General features: G+C 38.8%; 4 protein-coding genes across 5 annotated transcripts in view; 2 read left to right on the plus strand and 2 right to left on the minus strand.

Annotated features, from left to right (window-relative positions):
* The window catches only part of cfap61 (cilia and flagella associated protein 61), a 39,123-nt gene extending 38,113 nt beyond the window's left edge, over positions 1-1,010 (minus strand). Inside the window, exons 1-2 of the mRNA XM_088089409.1 lie at positions 872-1,010; positions 570-723 (exon numbers count right to left, since the gene is read on the minus strand). Coding sequence (XP_087945535.1) covers positions 570-712 — 143 coding nt within the window. The 5' untranslated portion in view covers positions 713-723; positions 872-1,010. The remainder of the gene's footprint in view (positions 1-569; positions 724-871) is intronic.
* Positions 1,011-1,121: 111 nt separating this feature from the next.
* crnkl1 (crooked neck pre-mRNA splicing factor 1) lies at positions 1,122-8,259 on the plus strand. Its single transcript, XM_042503570.2, has 14 exons — positions 1,122-1,257; positions 2,965-3,117; positions 3,342-3,433; positions 3,533-3,691; positions 4,024-4,190; positions 4,344-4,522; positions 4,736-4,906; positions 5,329-5,520; positions 5,762-5,821; positions 5,970-6,050; positions 6,372-6,611; positions 6,972-7,073; positions 7,216-7,464; positions 7,700-8,259. Exons 1-14 carry the CDS (start codon positions 1,210-1,212, stop codon positions 8,093-8,095), a joined length of 2,289 nt encoding a protein of 762 aa, XP_042359504.2. The 5' UTR covers positions 1,122-1,209; the 3' UTR covers positions 8,096-8,259.
* Positions 8,199-12,145, minus strand: naa20 (N-alpha-acetyltransferase 20, NatB catalytic subunit). The gene is made up of 6 exons (XM_042503573.2): positions 12,015-12,145; positions 11,306-11,330; positions 11,061-11,151; positions 9,751-9,886; positions 9,346-9,491; positions 8,199-8,592 (listed from the first exon to the last, which is right to left on the minus strand). Exons 1-6 carry the CDS (start codon positions 12,065-12,067, stop codon positions 8,507-8,509), a joined length of 537 nt encoding a protein of 178 aa, XP_042359507.1. The 5' UTR covers positions 12,068-12,145; the 3' UTR covers positions 8,199-8,506.
* A 2,332-nt stretch (positions 12,146-14,477) lies between these two features.
* Positions 14,478-20,225, plus strand: part of cd109 (CD109 molecule) — a 29,098-nt gene continuing 23,350 nt past the window's right edge. For both annotated transcript variants that reach the window (XM_088089696.1, XM_088089697.1), the window contains exons 1-5: positions 14,478-14,701; positions 16,015-16,181; positions 16,286-16,314; positions 18,889-19,119; positions 19,999-20,124. In XM_088089696.1, coding sequence (XP_087945822.1) covers positions 14,625-14,701; positions 16,015-16,181; positions 16,286-16,314; positions 18,889-19,119; positions 19,999-20,124 — 630 coding nt within the window. In that variant the 5' untranslated portion in view covers positions 14,478-14,624. The remainder of the gene's footprint in view (positions 14,702-16,014; positions 16,182-16,285; positions 16,315-18,888; positions 19,120-19,998; positions 20,125-20,225) is intronic.

Here is a 20,225-nt window from a genome sequence, read left to right on the forward strand (position 1 = left end):
CAATCACAATGAACCACAACCTGTATAAATGCAGTTTGACGTTGAGTAGATCATTCTGTCGAGTATAAACATCTATCAGAGTAGACTGCTTCCTGTATAAATGTAGTTAAACTTGGTGTAGATCATTTTGTCAGGTGCCGTAGGTCATTCTGTCAGGTACAATGATTTTTCAGTTGAAACCCAATGATGATTGGTGGATTTAGGTTAGAATATTGAGAGAATTTAGTGCAAAGTAATGAATGCTGCATATTTTGGCAGGTTTTGTTACCAACCAACCCCAAACCCACTAACTGATTATCAAAAAGTACGAGAAACAAATTCATTGACAACTGAAAAATTCAAAGCCCAATAATCAAAGGTAATAACTTTCAATACCCTTTGCACTTTAGACACAAATGTTTTGTTTGTTTTTGTTATCAGTCTGTGTCTCTCGCCCTTTTCCTTCCATATTCTTTGTACATATTTGTACTTTGAGATGATAGCTTATGATAATTAATCTATTGAAAAATCCTTTTAAACAAACTGTTTTTAATTTTTAAAAAAATGAATAAATACATTTTTTTCCTTACAGAAGGTGAATTACATTTATCCTTCCAAAAACTGCTAGAGCTGTGGGGCTGATGAGGCTATCAATCCCACGAGCATCCGCCGACTCACTCCTTCTGACGGTCACAGTTTCCTCTTGGCCACTGGCTGAAGTTATAGTCCTCATCTTTACTTAGACTGGAAGGACACGGAATCATTTCAGTCACGACAATAAAACAATAGCAGCAATGATAACACTAACTTATGTTATCTGAACATTAAAGTTAGCTAGTTAGCTAGTTATGTTTGTTTAGCTGTTAGCCAGGCTAAAACAACTATTACCCACCTGTCACTGGTTTCTTCCGTCTTATTTTACTTTCTATTGCTTTTGGTTTAATTTATAAACAAAATTATTGTAACTCTGTAAAGACTGTCAGCAAATATACTCTATAAAAACACAAAGTTTATCAATGGTCTCTATTATTCGCGAGCACAAACTCTGTAACCATAGTGACAGAGCGCTGCGCTGCTAGGGTTGAGAATCCGCAAGGCATTCTGGGTACTGTCATGGCGGCTCGCGCTTGAAGTAGCGAAAACGTTTCGTTCCCCGTTTACAGTTTTGTTGTTGTCGAAAACTTATTAAATACGTTTGGTAACTCTTTGATTTAAAACCTGCCAGCAAAAATGGCGTCCACCGCGGCAGGCAAACAGCGGATACCGAAGGTGGCGAAGGTAAGCAAACAAAACAACATAACAGCCACGAGCTCCTGACTTCGGCTAAGTTAATGCTAACACGGTTAGCGCTTGAGTTCAGTTTAGCAAGGCGTCAGAGAGCGTTCACGTCTGCTTTAAATCACGACCGGACCTTGCAAATACATACAATATACACTGAATTAGTATTCTTGAGTGTTAGCGTTAGCCAGAAAGGAACCGGATGAGCTCGACAACATCTAACATGAAGTTGACTTTCCTATTTAAGCTAACAGTGGTCTGTGCTGGCTGTTGTGTTTCTCAGCCATGCTGCTTGTTGTTTGGGTTTTGTATGTGAGTGAGCAGTGGCTTCCCCCCTCTCTGGAAACTTATTTGACACATTTTTGAAAATGCGGGGCACTCTTTAGTGAGTTATGGTCTTGCTTAAATGTATTCAGTATAAGTCGTGAACATTCAAAACATGGTAAGCTAAGCAGTAGCAGCTAGAAGTAATAGGAGGAGGAGGAGGAGTGATAACTGCATACATACAAGTACCATGCTCACATGGATTATAATGCGCCTTATGTACCTTTGCAGCGGTGAAACAATATTTGTAAACGAAGATGACATTTTGAATTAAACATTACATTGCACACGCATTGCATTGTCTTCCCTTTAAAGTCATACGAGTCTTTCATAACCAATAGACTGCAGCTCCCCACAGCTCAGTTCCTGTATAGTCACCCAACATAAGTAGTTGACACAAAATGGTATTTTTACTAAAAATATTAAGCCCTGTATAATGAATGTAATTGCATATAGAGCACACTAAAACATTAAATGGAATTTGTTTCACTCCCACTTTAATCACATGATAACAACCTTCTCTCTTTAAAGAAGCCATTAAATGCAACTGTTTTTCTGGGCAATAGTGTTGTACCTGAATGTAGTGTAAAATGTTAAGCTCTGCCTAAGTTATGCTTCACATATGTTTTTACGGAATAGTTTTATGTAGGTTTACCTTGATTTTAGGTGAAGTTTGAGGTTAGGTTAAGGTTAGAGTTAAATTATTGAGGGTGTCCTCATCTAGGAGATCTAACAGACTTGCACCTATACTGCAGGGTCTATGAGCTGGAATGGGTCAAAATAAATGTATAAAATAGGGCCATTCTGAATCAGAGGACTCTTAACTCCATTATCTTTTAACTCCCAAGAGAGTCCATTATGTAAACTATGGCAAAACAATACATCTGGTGACCTTCATTTAATCAAAAGCATGTCCTTAGGGCTGGTATGTTGAAAGTAAGTTAGACCATGACAGTGACACCCGCTGATAAGTAGAAATCATGTCCAAAGGCTATTTAACAGTACACTCAAGATCACATCAGTAGGTTTGTATTCCTGAAGTCATCCAATCCTACATAAACACTTATAGAGCCAGATGTACAGAGTAATATTAAGTACACTTCACCTCTTACCATATTTTCAAAGCACTACACATACAGTCATGTTTTACTCCCAGTTACTGCTTAAGTGTTCCCAGTTTACTTAGTGAAACATTTACTGTTAAATTCCTCTTTTTTCACAAGCAAGATCATTACATTATGGGCCTAAAGCTATTTACTTGAACTCAGTTGGCTGACAGATTCACAGGTTAAGGATATTCAGCATTAAGACATGAGGAACATGAAGACATTATGCTTGTGATTGGCTCAACGTTATGCTAAAAAACTTCTTCTTGTATTTCAGGTCAAGAATAAAGCTCCAGCAGAGGTTCAGATCACTGCTGAGCAGCTGCTGAGGGAAGCCAAAGAGAGGGAGCTTGAACTTTTGCCACCACCACCAAAACAGAAGATCACTGATGAGGAGGAGCTGAACGATTACAAACTCAGGAAGCGGAAGGTAACTGCTCACATCTCATTCTCTCCACTAATGATGTCATGTTTTGATTAAAATGTACAGTATGTCAGTTTACAAAAGTGTGAAATCTGACTGAATTTGGCTTTGAAGAAAATGACTACACACATTTCAATATCAATAGCTGTCCAATGCGACATGCAGTTCATTTAAAAGTGTGATATAAATGATCATCTGACTTTTAAACCATTGTCTGCCTTTCCTTTTAGGGCTTTGAGGACAACATCAGAAAGAATCGCACTGTCATCAGTAACTGGATCAAATACGCACAATGGGAAGAAAGTCTAAAGGAGATCCAGAGGTATTGTACCCTGCAGTTATGATCTTATTTTTCTTCCAAATTTTCCCTTAATACATCTGACATTTAGCTTTCTCTCATCACTGCTTCCTCTGGCTTCAGGGCTCGTTCCATTTACGAGCGAGCGCTGGATGTCGATCACCGAAACATCACTCTGTGGCTCAAGTATGCCGAGATGGAGATGAAGAGCCGGCAGGTGAACCATGCCCGAAACATCTGGGACAGAGCGATCACCATCCTCCCACGAGTCAACCAGTTCTGGTAAGAATGACACTTGGGTGTGGAAGGAGGAAGCAAAACATCATCAGAAACACTGTCAATATTATTTGGGAGTAGAATTTTTATGAGCTACTGTCTAAAGCCAGGTATCCAAGTATTTTTCAATTTGATTGCGTTGCTAGGAAACAGTTGATTAGCTGCTTTCATATAGAAAAAGAAACACTTCTATTGAGAATGAATGTTTAAAGTCTAAAAAGCTTCATACTCTGTGTGACTGTGATGCGTCAATGGAGAATCTCTGGTGTGTGTTTCACTTGTTTGACATGGCTATCCATATATGTACCTCATATTTGACTTTCTTTTTCCTATAAAAGGTACAAGTACACCTACATGGAGGAGATGCTGGGGAACATCGCCGGCTGCAGGCAGGTGTTTGAGCGTTGGATGGAGTGGGAGCCTGATGAACAGGCCTGGCACTCTTACATCAACTTTGAGCTGCGCTACAAAGAAGTGGATAAAGCCCGCACCATTTATGAGCGATATATCCTTTTGTTGGTGTACTGATATGTCATGCTCTAAGATTTTAACCTCTGAGAGGAGGTGGTGGTGTTAAGCCAGCCTACGGTATTTTTTGTGATACAGTTTTTGTATTTTATAACTGTGTTTGTATAAAAGCTCCTTAACTCCACTGTACTTGTCATTGTTCACCCCGAAGTGAAGAACTGGATAAAGTACGCTCGTTTTGAAGAGAAGCATGGCTACATCGCTCACAGCAGGAAGGTGTATGAGAGGTCGGTGGAATTCTTCGGAGAGGATCATGTGGACGAAAACCTCTTTGTGGCCTTTGCAAAGTTTGAGGAGACACAGAAAGAGGTTTGTTAAGCCCAGTACAGAAAAGAGACATCCTGTAACAGACTGGATTTAAACCAGAGCTTCAGACGTTTGGATTCTTGTTATGCTGAAGAGTTGTTAAAAATATTTATTTTCTTGTCTTTAGATGAAGATGCTAGCTTAAAAAATGTGTTTTGTCTGCTATTGCTTCTTACCAAAACTTGCTGAATGTATGGAATGTCCCTTTTTTTACAGTTTGAACGTGTTCGGGTGATCTATAAGTACGCTTTGGACAGAATCCCTAAGCACCAGGCTCAGGAGCTCTTCAAGTTCTACACGATGTTTGAGAAGAAGTTTGGAGACCGGAGGGGAATCGAGGACGTAATCGTCAGTAAACGAAGGTTCCAGTATGAGGAGGAAGTCAAGGTATTTATCATTGAAAATCTATACGGTCACATGCAGGTTTTTACAAAATAATTACAAGCTCTACCACAAAAATCCTGCTCTTCATGTTTGATTCACATTAATATATACCACATTTTATGTCGTTATACCATTTAGATCAGTTATTCTGAAAGTTTTCTACAAGCTTTAAAAAATGAGACAAAAGGGTGAAACACTGAATGAATTTTCTAGAATCTGGTATTAATGTTTGGTAGTAATGTAGCAGGTCAGCCTGTTCTCACTTTTTTCGTTACACCATATTTGTCCAAATACAAGAGAAACCTGAACAAGAGGGAACATTAATCCTTTTATGCTCAAATAAACGTCTTTGTTCAGTAGTGAAACCGCATATGAAAAAAAGGTCCTTCCTGTCCTAATCACTGGCGTACTTCTGTTTGTATCAGGCAAACCCCCACAACTATGACGCATGGTTTGATTACCTCCGCCTGGTGGAGAACGACGCTGACCCTGACACAGTGAGAGAGGTTTACGAGAGAGCTATCGCCAACATCCCACCCATCCAGGAGAAGAGACACTGGAAACGATACATTTACCTGTGGATCAACTATGCTCTGTACGAAGAGCTGGAGGTCAAGGTTGGTTTACTAACTATTCATCATAATCGTCAACCTTCACTTCACTTCAAGAGACCAAATAAAAAGGACCCATGTTATTGACGTTAGAAAATTCATCAAAAGAATAATTAACTGATCTGTTCACTCATTCTCTCTCCGTAAGCTTAACTCTAATTCGTTAAGATGCCATCTCGGTGAATAACAAAACAACAATAAGATTTGCTAATGACGTCCAATACATTTTTTATTTTTTCCTTGTCAGGATCCTGAAAGAACGAGGCAGGTGTACCAGGCCTGCCTTGACCTCATTCCACATAAAAAGGTAATTCTGATTTGCTCCTGTCCTTTCATTCATAATAACGACGATATTAGTTTGTCCGTACTAAAACCGCAATGTAGGAAAAGCTGATAAACGATGTATGGTGTTGTTATTACCAGATTGTGATCATGATATGTCATGTTTCATTTAGTTCACATTTGCAAAGATTTGGCTGCTCTACGCTCAGTTTGAGATCCGACAGAAGAACCTGCAGGGAGCCAGGAAGGTCATGGTAAGACTCACCACAACTGATAAGCTCGTCATGCAGTTCTACAGAGAGAGCAAGGGCTGCATGAATTGTTGTCAGAACAACATTTTCATCAATTTAAAGGTTATTTCATAGTTAACATGTTCTGATATTAACCGAGTTATATACCTGCTTAAGATGCATAAACCAGTATGAGTTTCCCAAATTTCAAAAGTTTAGCAAAGGTAGAACACTGAGAAGCTAATGCTTTAAATACTAAAAGGCTGAAACAGGAAACACTTTCTCCAGATGAGCTCAGTCTGACTTAATCTGTGATTTCCACCCGTCATTGTTTCTCTTTTTCAGGGTACAGCCATCGGTAAATGCCCAAAGAACAAACTGCTGAAGGGCTACATCGAGCTTGAGCTGCAGCTGCGTGAGTTCGACCGCTGCAGGAAGCTGTATGAGAAATACCTGGAGTTCAGTCCGGAGAACTGTACCACCTGGATCAAGTTCTCAGAGCTGGAGACGATCCTGGGAGACATTGAAAGAGCCCGCGCCATCTTCGAACTCGCCATCGGACAGCCGCGACTGGATATGCCTGAGGTATTGATGTAGTTTTGTTCATCAAACCTTTTTTTTCTTACAGACAGAGAACATGGACAAAAAACTAATTTTTTTTCCAAACACATGGCCAAGTCAATCATTTAATCGATGTTTTGCCTACGACTGATTTCTATATCTTTGTTTAGGGAATTCAGAAAATTTTAAGGCCAGAACTGGCTATTGAAAGCAATAATTTTGAGATGTTCAAAATCGTCCTAATGACCGAAATGCATTTAGTAGGTGAGGGTCTGCGACTTTCTTTCAGACTGACAAGATTCGGCCTAAAGGGTACAGTTTGGTCTGCACATATAAATGACTTTGTTCATCCTTTCAAAGCGTTTGTTTCTGTTATGTTTTCAGGTACTTTGGAAGTCCTACATTGACTTTGAGATTGAGCAGGAGGAGTTTGGAAACACCAGAAACCTTTACAAAAGGCTGCTGCAGCGCACCCAACATGTCAAGGTGAGAACTGCATCAAGGCTTAGAAAGGAAATGCTTTCCAAAGGGAGAAAGATTAGAATTCAGACTGATTCTAACTTTCTCAAATAACTAAACATTTACTGCAAGATGAACTCTGACTTATTACCCTCCTCCTTCTCTGCAGGTTTGGATCAGCTACGCCAAATTCGAGCTGTCTATCGACAGCCCCGACAGGCTGCAGAAGTGCCGGCAGATCTACGAGGAGGCCAACAAGGGCATGAGGAGCTGCGAGGAGAAGGAAGAGCGGCTCATGCTGCTTGAGTCCTGGAGGGACTTTGAGAAAGAGTTTGGTTCTGAGAGCACCATGGAGAGAGTCAGAAAGCTGCTGCCAGAGAAGGTGAAGAAGAGGAGGAAGCTGACCGCGGAGGACGGGGTAAGACCTGGACACCACGCCACTAACTGCTTTATGACAGAGCACTGTATTGAAGATAGTAGCAGGATGTCAGTTGCAGTGTGGACGTCTATTATAATGTGGTTGTACACTGCTGATCATTTAGAAATTTCTGATTTGCATTGACAAATTCAAATGTTGATGAATCGATGATCAAAGTAATTAACTGCAGCTGGTCACAGGAATTAATCTCCATCTTTTGTCCTGATTCTTTCAGTCGGACGCAGGTTGGGAGGAGTACTACGACTACATCTTCCCAGAGGACGCTGCCAACCAGCCCAACCTCAAACTGCTGGCCATGGCAAAGATGTGGAAGAGGCAGCAGATAGAGGAGGAATCCGAGAAAAGTCCACAAAAATCTACAGAAGTGGCTGAAGCAACGACGGCACCGTCCTCTGACGAACCTGCAGCTCCTTCTGAGACGCTCCCGGAAAAGGACTCGGATAGAAACACTGTGACGGAAACAGAAGAGGAGAAGACGTACGATGATCGAGATGACGACGATAGCAGCAGCAGCAGCAGTAGTAGTGAGAGCGATAGTAACGATGACGATGAAAATGATGGAAAGAAAGAGCAGAAGGAGAGCAAGAGCGGAGACGAAGATTCAGATTAGATTCATGTTTCAGAGGAAGGTTTTCCGTCTGAGACACTCAGGATAATGTTCATTTTTCTACCGTTCTGTTTTTTTTTTTTAAAACAAAAACAACAAAACCAGCTCATGAGCAATCTTTAATGTATGACCATGTTTGATTTGCATTATACACACATCAATTCAAACTTGCAAGTTTTGTTATTTCTTAAGAAAACATTCTTTTGGAATTTACAGGAAAGCAAAACTGAATATCTGATTGTTTAAAAAATTAGGATGTGTACAGTGTGGCTCTCTGACTATGAATAAGAAATGTTAAGCAGCATCTGTGGCGGTTTATGTACACTGGAGCTGATTACAGCCTGTAATTACATTGAATTCACACGTGATTATAAGGAGAGAGAGAGCGGATCGTCAGAGAGCCACAGTCTACTGTTATTCGATGTCTTCTGGTCTGACGGGATGTGGCAGCGGGATGATCGACTTCTTCTCCGTGTCTCTGGACAAAGCTTTCCTCATGTCTGCAACAACATAAAAAAGGGATAGAAGTATTGAGCTTTTCAAACCTAGTCACTGTTTGTATAGCTCGGTTTGTTCTGGAGAAATAGCACCCTCCTCTTGTTATAAAGACAAATTGATTCCCTCAAGTTTGCTCGCAAGGAAAACGTGCTGCACAGACGTGCAGTTCATAAACCTCAAAATCCAAAACAGGGGTGATAATTTAAGTCAATGAAATCATCAGTTCATCAAAAAAAAAAGCAAAAACTAAACTTAAAAAAAAAAACAACAACAAAAAAAGTTACCTTTAGTGATATCTCTTCAATCAAATACTTGTGTTATTTGGTGGAAAACATTTTATATACCTTACCCATATCTTTAAAAATAACAACATAACTTAAATGTCTCTGCAGAAAAATGTCCCTCTTAGAATCTACAGAGGGATTTTAACAGTTTTAATAGAGACAATTTCTTCAGTAAAAGTTCCACTGAAAACTGTTGGTGTTTTTTGTTGGTTATCCAGAGCAACAAGGACACATTGGTGTTGTCATGCTTTAAGCAGCACAAACTCCACTCAACTCCTCATGTAAGTAGAAATCTGATGTTTTGTAAACAAATAACCAGCATTCAATACATGTTTTAAACAAAAAACACCTGTATGCCCCCTTTAGGTTTTATAGAGGGTAAAACATGATTTGTTTGACAGAAGGCCACACAATATTAAATATGTATTTGTATTCTACTTTTGTGGTTTCAGTTTCCAGAACTCATCTCACCATAAGCGTCTTCATCAGGTTCCCCGTTGCTGGCAGAGTAATACTCGATCACCGTCCTATAGACGCTGTAGCCTAGACGTTTGTACATGTTCACTGCCACCTGGTTGGAGACTCGCACGAAGAGATCCACGAAGAATCCGCCCTTCCTGCAAAGCAACGGGAAAAATTACAGTAACATCTCCACGATGAGGAGATGACTTAAATCCAGGCAGCATCTGCTACTTCATCAGACAGGATCATTTTCAAGGTTAATAAAACAAAAGCTACTTGTGGGTTGAACTGGGACATTTCCTCAAGTATCAGTGTCAAACTTGTTAAATTTCATCTCTCTAAAATAAAATAAACATTGTCACGTCCGCACTGCAGATACAGACTTTACTACCCAGTGGGCGTGATGGTACAAACCTCTCAGAGATCTCCTCCAGCATCTCCATGAGTTTGGCTGCGAGGCCGAGTCTTCTGAACTCGGGGGCGACGGACAGAGCAGTGACATGACCGTGCCACTCCTCCCGAGCCACAGATCCCTCCGCCTTCCCCATGACTGCAGACAAGATGCAGGCCAGGAACAAGTAAGCATTACTGAGAGTTTATCTTATTAACTTAACAAGGACATGCCTGGCTATAAAGTGAAATTTGTTGCTGGTATGTATAATTAATAAACAATTAATACAACAAGGGTTGCACATTATTTTATGTGCATAGTGCTCAGCATGTAATGAGCAGTATGATGAGAACAAAATTGTAAATTTAAAGGGCCAGATTTTTGCAAATAATGAACAATAGGAACAATAGGCCCATTTCAAAATAGACATTTTTACTTGTCAGAAGCAGCAGGACTGCCACAGGTGTTACTAATGATAGTAACAATGGCTTTAGTTAGTTCAAGTGTCCAGTAAGTTATGACAGTATGACAGTATGCATTACCAGGACCCTGAGCAATGGAAAATAAACTGACCTCAGCAGTTGTTAGCTGTATAATTTACACCTGGGCTTCTGCTGTCCCTCTTGCCTCAGGTGTGACCATGTGACCTCCTGATGGGACCTCCTTACCGTAAATTTATTTATTTTTATCTTTTCTAAAAATTTGCGAACATTTCTGTTTTGGCTTTGCCTTTACGAGCTCCTGAGTGTAAACTTTTGGGATGGAAAATGTAATTTAAATGATTGTAGCATCGAGCTGCAAAATAAGATGTGAAAAAATGGAGTATGTATAATTCTGAATGCATTGTGTGTGTGTGTGTGTGTGTGTGTGTGTGTGTGTGTGTGTGTGTGTGTGCGCTTTAATTACACCTTTTGCATAATGCCTCCATAATAAAAAGACTATACAGTCCAGACTATAAAGACTAGAAAAAAATTAAAAAATTAACATAAAAATTTAACATTTAAAGACATATGTTAAAAATTTTAAACACACAAACTTGCTGACCAATCAGCTATCCCAAACAATAGCCAGTTTTCATGGCAGGCATTCTGACGTCATCACTGGTAAAGCACAGGTGTATTGATTAACAGTAATGAAGGCTGCATTCCATTTAGGAGAAGTCCTGGTACTTTACATGGTGGCTGCATGTCATGGCTTACTGTAACACTTAATGGAACTGAGCCATCATTAATGCTATCAATTTCACCTTTGTTTTACTTAATGATAAGTCAAAATGTCTGCTATGAATACGGTCTGTAAAATATATATTTTAAAACAAACAAATAAAACTCACTGTAGCCCATCAGTTCACCACCAGGAGCCTCGGCGACGATGAAGTACTCCGGCCAGTGAGCAAGGTACTGGAGGTAAAACGGGATCCCATACTGGAGGTCAGGGGTTAAAGGAAGCTATAGACTTTTGTTACATATAAATAGTTTGTGAATTTTTTGGTATGTATGACATGAAAATATGCTAACGTCACATGTAAAAATGCAACTAGCTAACGTGGCTAGCTGAACGAGTCAACTTAAAGGATACAGTTTCTGTCAAAGGGTCCAGGTTGCTGTTTGAAAACAAAAGAACAGACAAATATCATTTAAAGTAATTCATAATTTCGTATATAGTGTTATAATTCATATAAGTCAATAACAATTAATTTGTAATAATTGTAATGTCTATTGCAATGACACAAACGGAGCTAACTGAATTGTGTAATTTAACGTTTCCTAATTTAACGATATTAATGAATATTAACGTAAAAAAAAAACAACAACTAAAAATTCAATTAATTCCCGTAGGCTTTATCGGTTAATCTGATATACCCGTGTTCGACTAAACAAAGTGACTTTATGAGGAAATTGTTCGGTAACGTCCTAGCTCGGTTAGCTAAGGGGCTAACGTAAGAAGGAGAAGAGATTACATTTTTTTACTCAAAAGACGGTTAGTTGACTGGTTACATTTTCGCCGATTTTTCCAGAGGACACTAATGATTCACGAGTCATTTCAGCCAGCCATTGTCAGATATTCATACTGACCATAAGTATGGTAAAACTACATTCTGTTTTTTTATGAATGGAGTTTGGCACTGCATTCCAAATAACCAGCAGTCCATCCGTGGTCACATTGGTTAGCCTGCTAAAGCTGCTGCACACCAAAAACAAGGTGTGCAGACTACTCTGCCACATAAACGAAAGACAGCGTGTTAATAAAAGAATTTATGTTGTAAAACTGACAAGACGTAACTCACATATTGTTGAATTTAAATAAATCATCGCAGGTAAACGGTCTTAATGTTGTCATCCTGGCTTGTTGTTTTCTGTCCTTTCACCTCATAGGGAAAAGAGACATCGGGCAAAAAGAAAAAGAGTAGCGCCTCCTGCTGAAACGGAGGTTTTTCATAGTAAGATTGTCTTAGGCACAAATACCCTCATACTGTTAACAGTCTACAGTGTGCACCTAGTTACAACTAGTCTGATACATATTATATTGTTTCTATTATTTTGTCCACCCCATTCATACATATGAAGGTAGGCTAAAAATCAGAACACCACATGATTAAGTATTCTGCATTTTCATTCCTGACTTAACTGGTTAGTTATCACCATCTGCTGTTGAAATAATGAACAGCACCTAAATTTTCTGAAAAAAATCTCAGTGCAGGTTAACTCTTGGTTCAAAAAAGGTGGAAAAATACTTAAAACTTTTGGATAGGCCCTACTTATTAAACAAATGCCCATTATCTTTATTTCATTCTAAGTTAATGGACTGATGAAATGCTATGAATATTGTTGACAGTAGAATAACATGAAATAAGATAAGATAAACCTTTGTTGATCCCCAGTCAGGAAGTTTGGTTGTTCCAGCAGCACATGGACATAACTGATAAAGATAAATAGAGAAAGAAAAAGGAATAAATGATAAGATGTTTATAACAGTAACATAATATTATTAAAATGTATTATAATAGAAAAAATAGGTTTAGTATTATAATAACATATGGTGAGGTACATAATAGTATATTTCTAAAAGTGATGATGATGATAGTCCATAATTTCCACGGCAGTTGTGCAACAATTTTAATAATTTACCTAAAACAATAAAGAAAAAAACATTTTTTGTATATTCAATATTTCTGGGGCATAGTGGATAAAAATAACATCCCCAAAGGTTTTTGTGGTGACTTTGGGAACAGTTCAAAGACCAGCTGTAAAGAATCATCAGATGATAGGCTGTCTGTAATATAAGAGGGGGCCAGGCCATTTGGTGCTCTAAAAACTAAGAAAAAGACTTTAAAATCCCTTCTGAAAGATACAGGGAAACAGTGTGGGTTACCGATGTGGAAAAACTTGTACTCTTATCAGTCCTCATTTTGATGAATAATAGAACCAAGAGTCAGAGAAGATGTTGGCACAGTGTGCATGCATGGACATAGACATACCAAAAACACAACATGGATTAAGGCATTTATAATGTATTTCCTGCGTCATACAGATCTGTTTAATTTTACAGTAAAGTCTGAACATCTACAAGGTCTTCATCTTGTAGTATCTTAGCTTTCCGACACCCTGGAGCCTTCTAACATGCCTGCATGCAGACAGTGAAGGACTCTAAGGGCCTAGGGGAAATATCCAAACCATTACCATGGATGAATCATACACCTTTGTGCTGTTATTATTCATGATGACATTCATGTACTTTCATGTTAAATTATTTTCCAAAACAGTTAAGTAAAGCAGGAGTTAAATGTTCTCTCTCGTGTTAGTTGTAGATAAAACCCTTGCAGCAGCATTCTGAATGATCCTGCAATGGCTGCTGTTGGTAGGCCAGTCAACAGAGCATCACAATAATCAAGACAATTAGAAACAAAAGTGAATAAGCTCTTCAGCATCATGCTGGTTCAGTAGAGGTCTCACCTTTGCTATTTTGTGCAAATGATAGGCAGTTCTGGTCATCGTATTAAAGTAAGCTTGGAAACTGAGGTCAGAATATAGATTGTGGAGAATGTGAGATTGTGTCTGCAAGGCCAGATGTCCTAGTTAAGCAAGAACAGGATCGCTCCTGTTTTTTGGGTCAAGTAGATGCATCTCTGTTTTATCATCATTTAGCTTCAGGAAGTCAAGGGATGATTCTGTTAACAAAAGTTCATCCTGAGGTGGAAATGAATGTGTGTATCTAATTTCCATCCAACAGTTCGCAAGATATTTCACTAAAACCCAAAAGTGTCAACCTCAGGGTGGCACTAGAGGAAAAGTCAGTGCATTACCTAAGTCAGGTTCGTCCTCTGGGGAACATCAACATCTGCACAAAATTTAATGGCAATCCATTCTATCGTTTCTAGCATGGTTTAATACAACAGTATCAGTGTCCTTACACTCCAAACGGCATTCATAGGAACTGTCACCTCTTTGTTTTTCAATGAATACTCAAAATCAAACTGATACTGAGACTTTGGACTCTTGGGTTTTGGAGGCTCCTAGGAGGCTATCTACTTTTCATAAGGCCTGTAATTTTCCATCTCTGTATATACGCTGTGAGGCAGAGGTATAATAGTCCCTACAGCAGTAAGACTGGACCGATGCCCAATGGGAACACAGAAATAATGTATCTTTTAATATCACAGATACATTTTCCTCTGTATGAGCTGTGTAAATTTCCTCAGAGTGGAAACACCCAATCTGAGCTTCTAAACGAAGCCTCCTTGGGGGAATTCAGGTAAACTGACCCTGCTTCAGTTCATCAGGTGATACTGCATGAGGAGGAGGAGGGAAGGCGGGGTCACTGTCTGCAGGTATGAAGGCTGCCGCTGACATCACCTGCTCTCAGCACCGAGTGAAGCCTCGTGGAGTGAGGTTCATTCATGCAAATGGAGCGTCTCCAGGTGTGGGGATTCTTTGGCCTCATCGTCCTCAGCGCTGCCCAGAACACCACATACAGGTAAACACATACACAGGTAAACACACACAGGTACAGGGAGAGCCACGGAGAGTATTCTGGACAATGTATGGGTCTGTGGGAGGTTTCTTTTCTGTCAAAAGTCTGGTATCTGTTTATCTTTACATGTCGCTAATGTCTATATAGCGAGTTTGCTTAACATAATATGAAAGACATCGTAAGTGGTAAAAGTGACAAGGTATCACTCACATATGTTGAATTTAAACAAGTCACAGGTAAATGTTCTTAATCAGTCATAAAAAAGGATTTGGTGTTAAATATCAACTAAAAGAGAAAGAAAGTAACACCCTTTTGGTGCTCATGATCTCATATGTCGACATTTATTTATATGAAATATTATAACGATATATCAAACTTATAACAATAAGTAACTCAAAACAATCTTAATGTATTTGTAATTGTTGTACATGTATTATTGTATTATTTAATTGAAAAGGCAACAAAGATAACTTCACAGAGGTTTGGCACAGTTACACTACCACTCTATTTCAGCCAAAGTAAAACAAACAGGAGGAAATAGTGCATTTGGTGGAGAATATTTTCAGTGCAAGATTAATCCACATTGGTGTATTTGGGGCAGCAGGACGGTGTTTGTGGGACTGAGTCAAAATCAACCACAGTGTGTATTCATGATGTGTTTTTAATAGTTTTTGGACAACAATGGAGCACTTTGGCAAAGAGAAAGATGATAAATCAGGCTTTGATACACACATAATGCTTATTAGTAGATATATTCGCTGTTGGTGTTTGTTGTTTGTTAGGATTTCTTGACAAAAGAAATATGTAGAATATCAGCAAACTTTTCCTTTGACATATGTGATAAAACTGCTTTTACAGTAACACTTAGTTTCAGCCAAAATCTAACTGTTGCTAGTACTTAAATGCATTTCTTCATGTCTTTTCAAATTTATTTTCCTTTTGTCTTTTCTCACTTTACCCCTCTTGATGATTTCTTTTTAGCTGATAAATGGTCAGTTCACCCAAATTATAAAAACATGTGGTGGAATCTTGCCATGCAGATTGTTTTGGTTTATTTGTCCAGCTTTTTAAGATATTTGTCTCCCACTGCAAAACAATGGCGATTAATAGAAGTTAGTTCATGATGCTCAAAGAATTGACACATGACATTTAACAAACTAAACTGCAGCATGTGTTTCCAGACACAGTGTCCTTGTCATTCTGGATAACACACAGATTTCTCCCAATTAAAACTGTTTATGACCACAGAAGATCTATTCTTCCACCAGGCCTCTCTGTGTGTTTGTGTATCTAACTTTACTTGTTTGGTTTTTCAGCCCCAACCCTACACCTACCTATCTGCTGCTCGCCCCCAAAGCCATCTGTCCTGGAGTCCCAACATCAGTGTCCATCACCATCCTGATCACCTCGCCAGTCACTGTGTCTGCCCTCATCATTAATGGCGGCCAGACTGTGGCCTCAGACTATGCTACAGTTGAAGGAGGTAAAATCTTTTGTGTATCATCAACACATTAAGAGACTGTCTTCTGATTTAAATTACCTTTCAGTGAAAGTAATTGACTTTAACACCAAATTCTGTTTCTAAAGGTTCAACCAAGCTGCTGACTTTGCCACCTGTAAGTATGACATGTCTTTATTCAAAGCTCTCAGGTTTTTAGCATCACTAGAGGTGTTGTTCTATGGCATTGTTGGTCAGTCATCCACTTCGGTCCAGAGAGAATTATATCTTAACGGATAGATTGCCATTAAATTTGTACAGATGTTGATGATCCCCAGAGGATGAATCCTAGAGTCTTTGGTGATCATCTGAGTTTTCATTCAGCACCATCATCAGGTCAAAGTTTTACTTTGTCCAGTATTTTGGTTTGTGTCCAGATACTTGCAAAACTTTGGCATTCAAATTAGCCTCAGCTGATGTATGTTTACTGCTAATTAGCAAATGTTAGCATAGCAAGCTACACTAAGATGGTGAGTGTGGTGAACAGTACATCTTCTAAATGTAAATATGGTCATTATGTACATTTTAGTATGTAGACATTAGCATTTAACCCAGAGCACCACTGGTCTTAAGCCCAGCCTGGCAGAGCTGCTAGCTTGTTACTCTCTATAAAGAGATATCTGTATGTATGAGGAATCTGTAGGCAATGGTACAAGATTTTGGTAGCGGAATTGATTGTACTCCGAATAGTATTGACCAGTCATGTTTGAGTGGGTTTTGGTTGTCTGCAGGTTAGCAATTAACGCCATCCAGAGAGCAAAAGAGGTAAAACGCATCGGCCAAAATGCTGTCTCGGAACCCATCGGCTGACAACTATTTAGCTTTTTTATTAGCCTTTTTCTAATTTATCGGCCTCCATATCTGTTTACAGAGATGGTAAACATGTTGTCTGGACCTGTCTCAAGTTGCTAATTGAATTGTAAACAATGACCGGCACATGGAAGAGGAAATCTTGGTCCAAATATCCACTGGCTACACCAGATCTTCCAAAATATTGGCTGTTACCCCAAGAGTGAATTTTTGTTTCCTAGGATAGCAAAAGAATGGCTCTCTTATTCTGTCTCTGACTGGCTTACCCTGACACTCTAACCCTAACCTTAATTAATCCCATCCCTCTTGCTTAAACCTAACCAATCCAACTGAAGAAGATAACGAGTAGGTAGAGTCAGGCAGGTCATTCCTTCATATATTTAGTATTGGGAAAGCTGTGCTCCCAAAGGCTTATCATCGTCAGTCAATAGCTGATGGGTTCCCTGATTGCTGGCATGCCTGCAGATTCTTAAGGCCTTTACATACTGAATCCTGTTTTTTTGTACATGTTTTTAGGATGAAATCTTTTTGTTGCGAAAATTAGCTCCTTGGCTACTCCCCTCTCTCCCTGTGTCTTGCATTTTTTTTAGACGTGCAACAATTTCGAAACAAAAAAACAGATTCAGTGTGGAAAGGCCTTGTTAAGACTTGTTAACAGACACATTTCTTTTTGTCTCGGATTCTTCAGATTCAGTTTCACTAAAGACACATGTACTGAGACAGGATATTTTACCGCTGGAAACCTGTCTAATGCAATTTGTAATTCACTGGTTTTGGCCTCCCTACCCCCCTCGGCAGCTGTTTACTTCACTTCATGTCCAGCTCTGCAGAGGGTCCGTTTCTGTTCATTTAAAGACTTTTTCTATGGAAACTGTTGGTTTAATTTTCTTGTTTCGGTGAGAAGATTTCTGTTTCTCTTAATGAAACCACAAACACTGATTTCCTGTTTTCAAATCAAAGAGGAGAGAATTTTCCTTGAAGTGTAAAACTAATACTTCTGAACAGAAACAGATACAATAAAGTAAAACTCAGACAGATGTTGAACAGAGCTCAAAGCCTCGTAAATTAAATCAGGTTGGAGGAGCTTCAAAACAGATTTCTACAAGGTCCACTCAGGTTTTAGGTATCTCAGATTGTCATTAGTGCATAGAATAATTGTCCTTTAGTGTATATAAAGGCGATATCCCACCCCTTCCAGTGGACCTTGTTTTGGGAACAATATGTATGGTGGTCAACGGCAAGAAATAATTTTTTGATCAGTTTGAATTGTGCCATAAATTGCACATGTAGTGTTTGTAAAATTAATAATTTTGCAAGTGAGACGGTCACAGTTTGTTGTTCAACTGGTGAAATATAACACTGTAAACATTTGTTCTTAGAGAGGCTTAACAGCCAAAAGTCATGTGGGTGACATCATAGCTCTCTCTCTCTGTGAGCTATGATGACTGGGTGTTTCATACCGAGATATTCTCACAAGACAAACACGTTTTGCTCATTCCTTCAGCTGATACAAGACCAACTGTTGGAAAAATCACATTAGTCAAGATAACGTTACATTTTTACCAAGGTAACGGCCATGTTGGTGAAACTTAAGCACAAACTAATTGTACTTTGACAAACTGTGACTTTCTTGACTTTCTTGACTTGTAAAATTATCTTTTAAATAGACAAGCATCATATTTGTATCTCCAAAAAATTATTTGTTTCTCACCACTGACTACCATATATTTTTTTTCTGAAATAAGGTCCAATGGTGGTCCACTGGGAAGGGGAGGGTATTCACATCCCTATTAGTCTTTCAGTGTCCGCCTCACAAACATGTCTCAGAGGTGAAATTAATAGTTGAATAAAATCTCAACAGCTAAATGTTGAACCCCTGCAGATCAAAGGGAGCGAGTACCCGTACACCCTGGAGGTCAAAGGTCACACAGGCAGTGCTGAAGTTTTCTTCAACTCAACAGAGCTGCAGTTCATCCCGAGTGGCCCCTCCATCATCATTCAAACAGACAAAATGAACTATCTGCCCGGGCAGCAGGTGAAGATCAGAGTGGTGTCCATTCGCCCAGAACACCACGGGAAACCCTTTGTGGGCCCTGTGGACATTATCATCAGAGTGAGTTTAACTTCAATATACAGTATACATTATTTAACTCTCCAAATACACTGTATAGATATTCTGCTTATTTATATTATTTATGTTGCAGCCTATCAATCATCAAGTTTTTTTCATGTAACTCTCACAAGTCTGAGTACCATCAAATTAAAAATCTTAAGGAACAGTTCTTCCAAAGACAAATGTTCTTCTCATACAGCCCACAAAAATCAAACTTAAGAGCAGGTTTAATTTAGTATTAAATACAAAAAAAGCCTAATATCTACTGCAATTCATCTGCCAATGAAACAAAACCATCATTTAATAAATTACAAATGCACCACAGATACCAGCAGTAACTTCACAACACAAGATAAATTAACTATAATAAATTAATTATCATATCATCAAAATCACTAAAATAAATAATTTCCCACATTTTTGAAATTATGCAGTATTTTGTTAAGGTATTATTTATCATAAAATGTGCTCATAGGAAAATTTATTAGTTTTGGACAGTCTTTTTCAGGTTGACAGTTTCCAAGTCTGTCCTGCAGAATTTTTTTCTTGATCCAAATGCTCAAAAGTGTTTCTTTGCTGACATGATTATGTCACTTTGTTGATACACAAACCTCTATTCAAATGATAATGAAAAAAAACATTTATTTTTGTGTAAAATATTCCTTTAGGGGTATATAAGCAGTCTGTTGGTTTAATTAAACTCTTGTTGTGATCAGCAATATATCACTAACTCTGATGAATGTCTTCCTACTCAACATGACTATAAAAAATATTTTTTTAAAAAATGCAAAAAGTATTTTGTGTTAGTTGCATAACTGTTCTCTTTCCTTAATTACAGCATAACTTAACTTCTCTCTCTGCATGTTGCACCTGATCCAGGACCCGAGGGGCAACCTGCTCAGACAGTGGCTGTCTCTGGACAGTGTCCTCGGGGTTGTGTCCAAAGAGTTTCAGCTGTCAGATAATCCACCTCTGGGTAAATGGACCATTGAAGCTACTGTCGGTGTAAGTCTGCTGCACTTCACCCAGTCCAATAAATGTACCCTACACGAAGCATATGATGCTTTACCTTGATATATAATGTCAAAATGTCAGATGTTCATTTT

Source organism: Plectropomus leopardus, chromosome 16, assembly GCF_026936395.1.
Source record: "Plectropomus leopardus strain MGB_pleo_1.0 chromosome 16, ASM2693639v1, whole genome shotgun sequence".
In the NCBI taxonomy this organism is placed as follows: Eukaryota; Metazoa; Chordata; class Actinopteri; order Perciformes; family Serranidae; genus Plectropomus; species Plectropomus leopardus.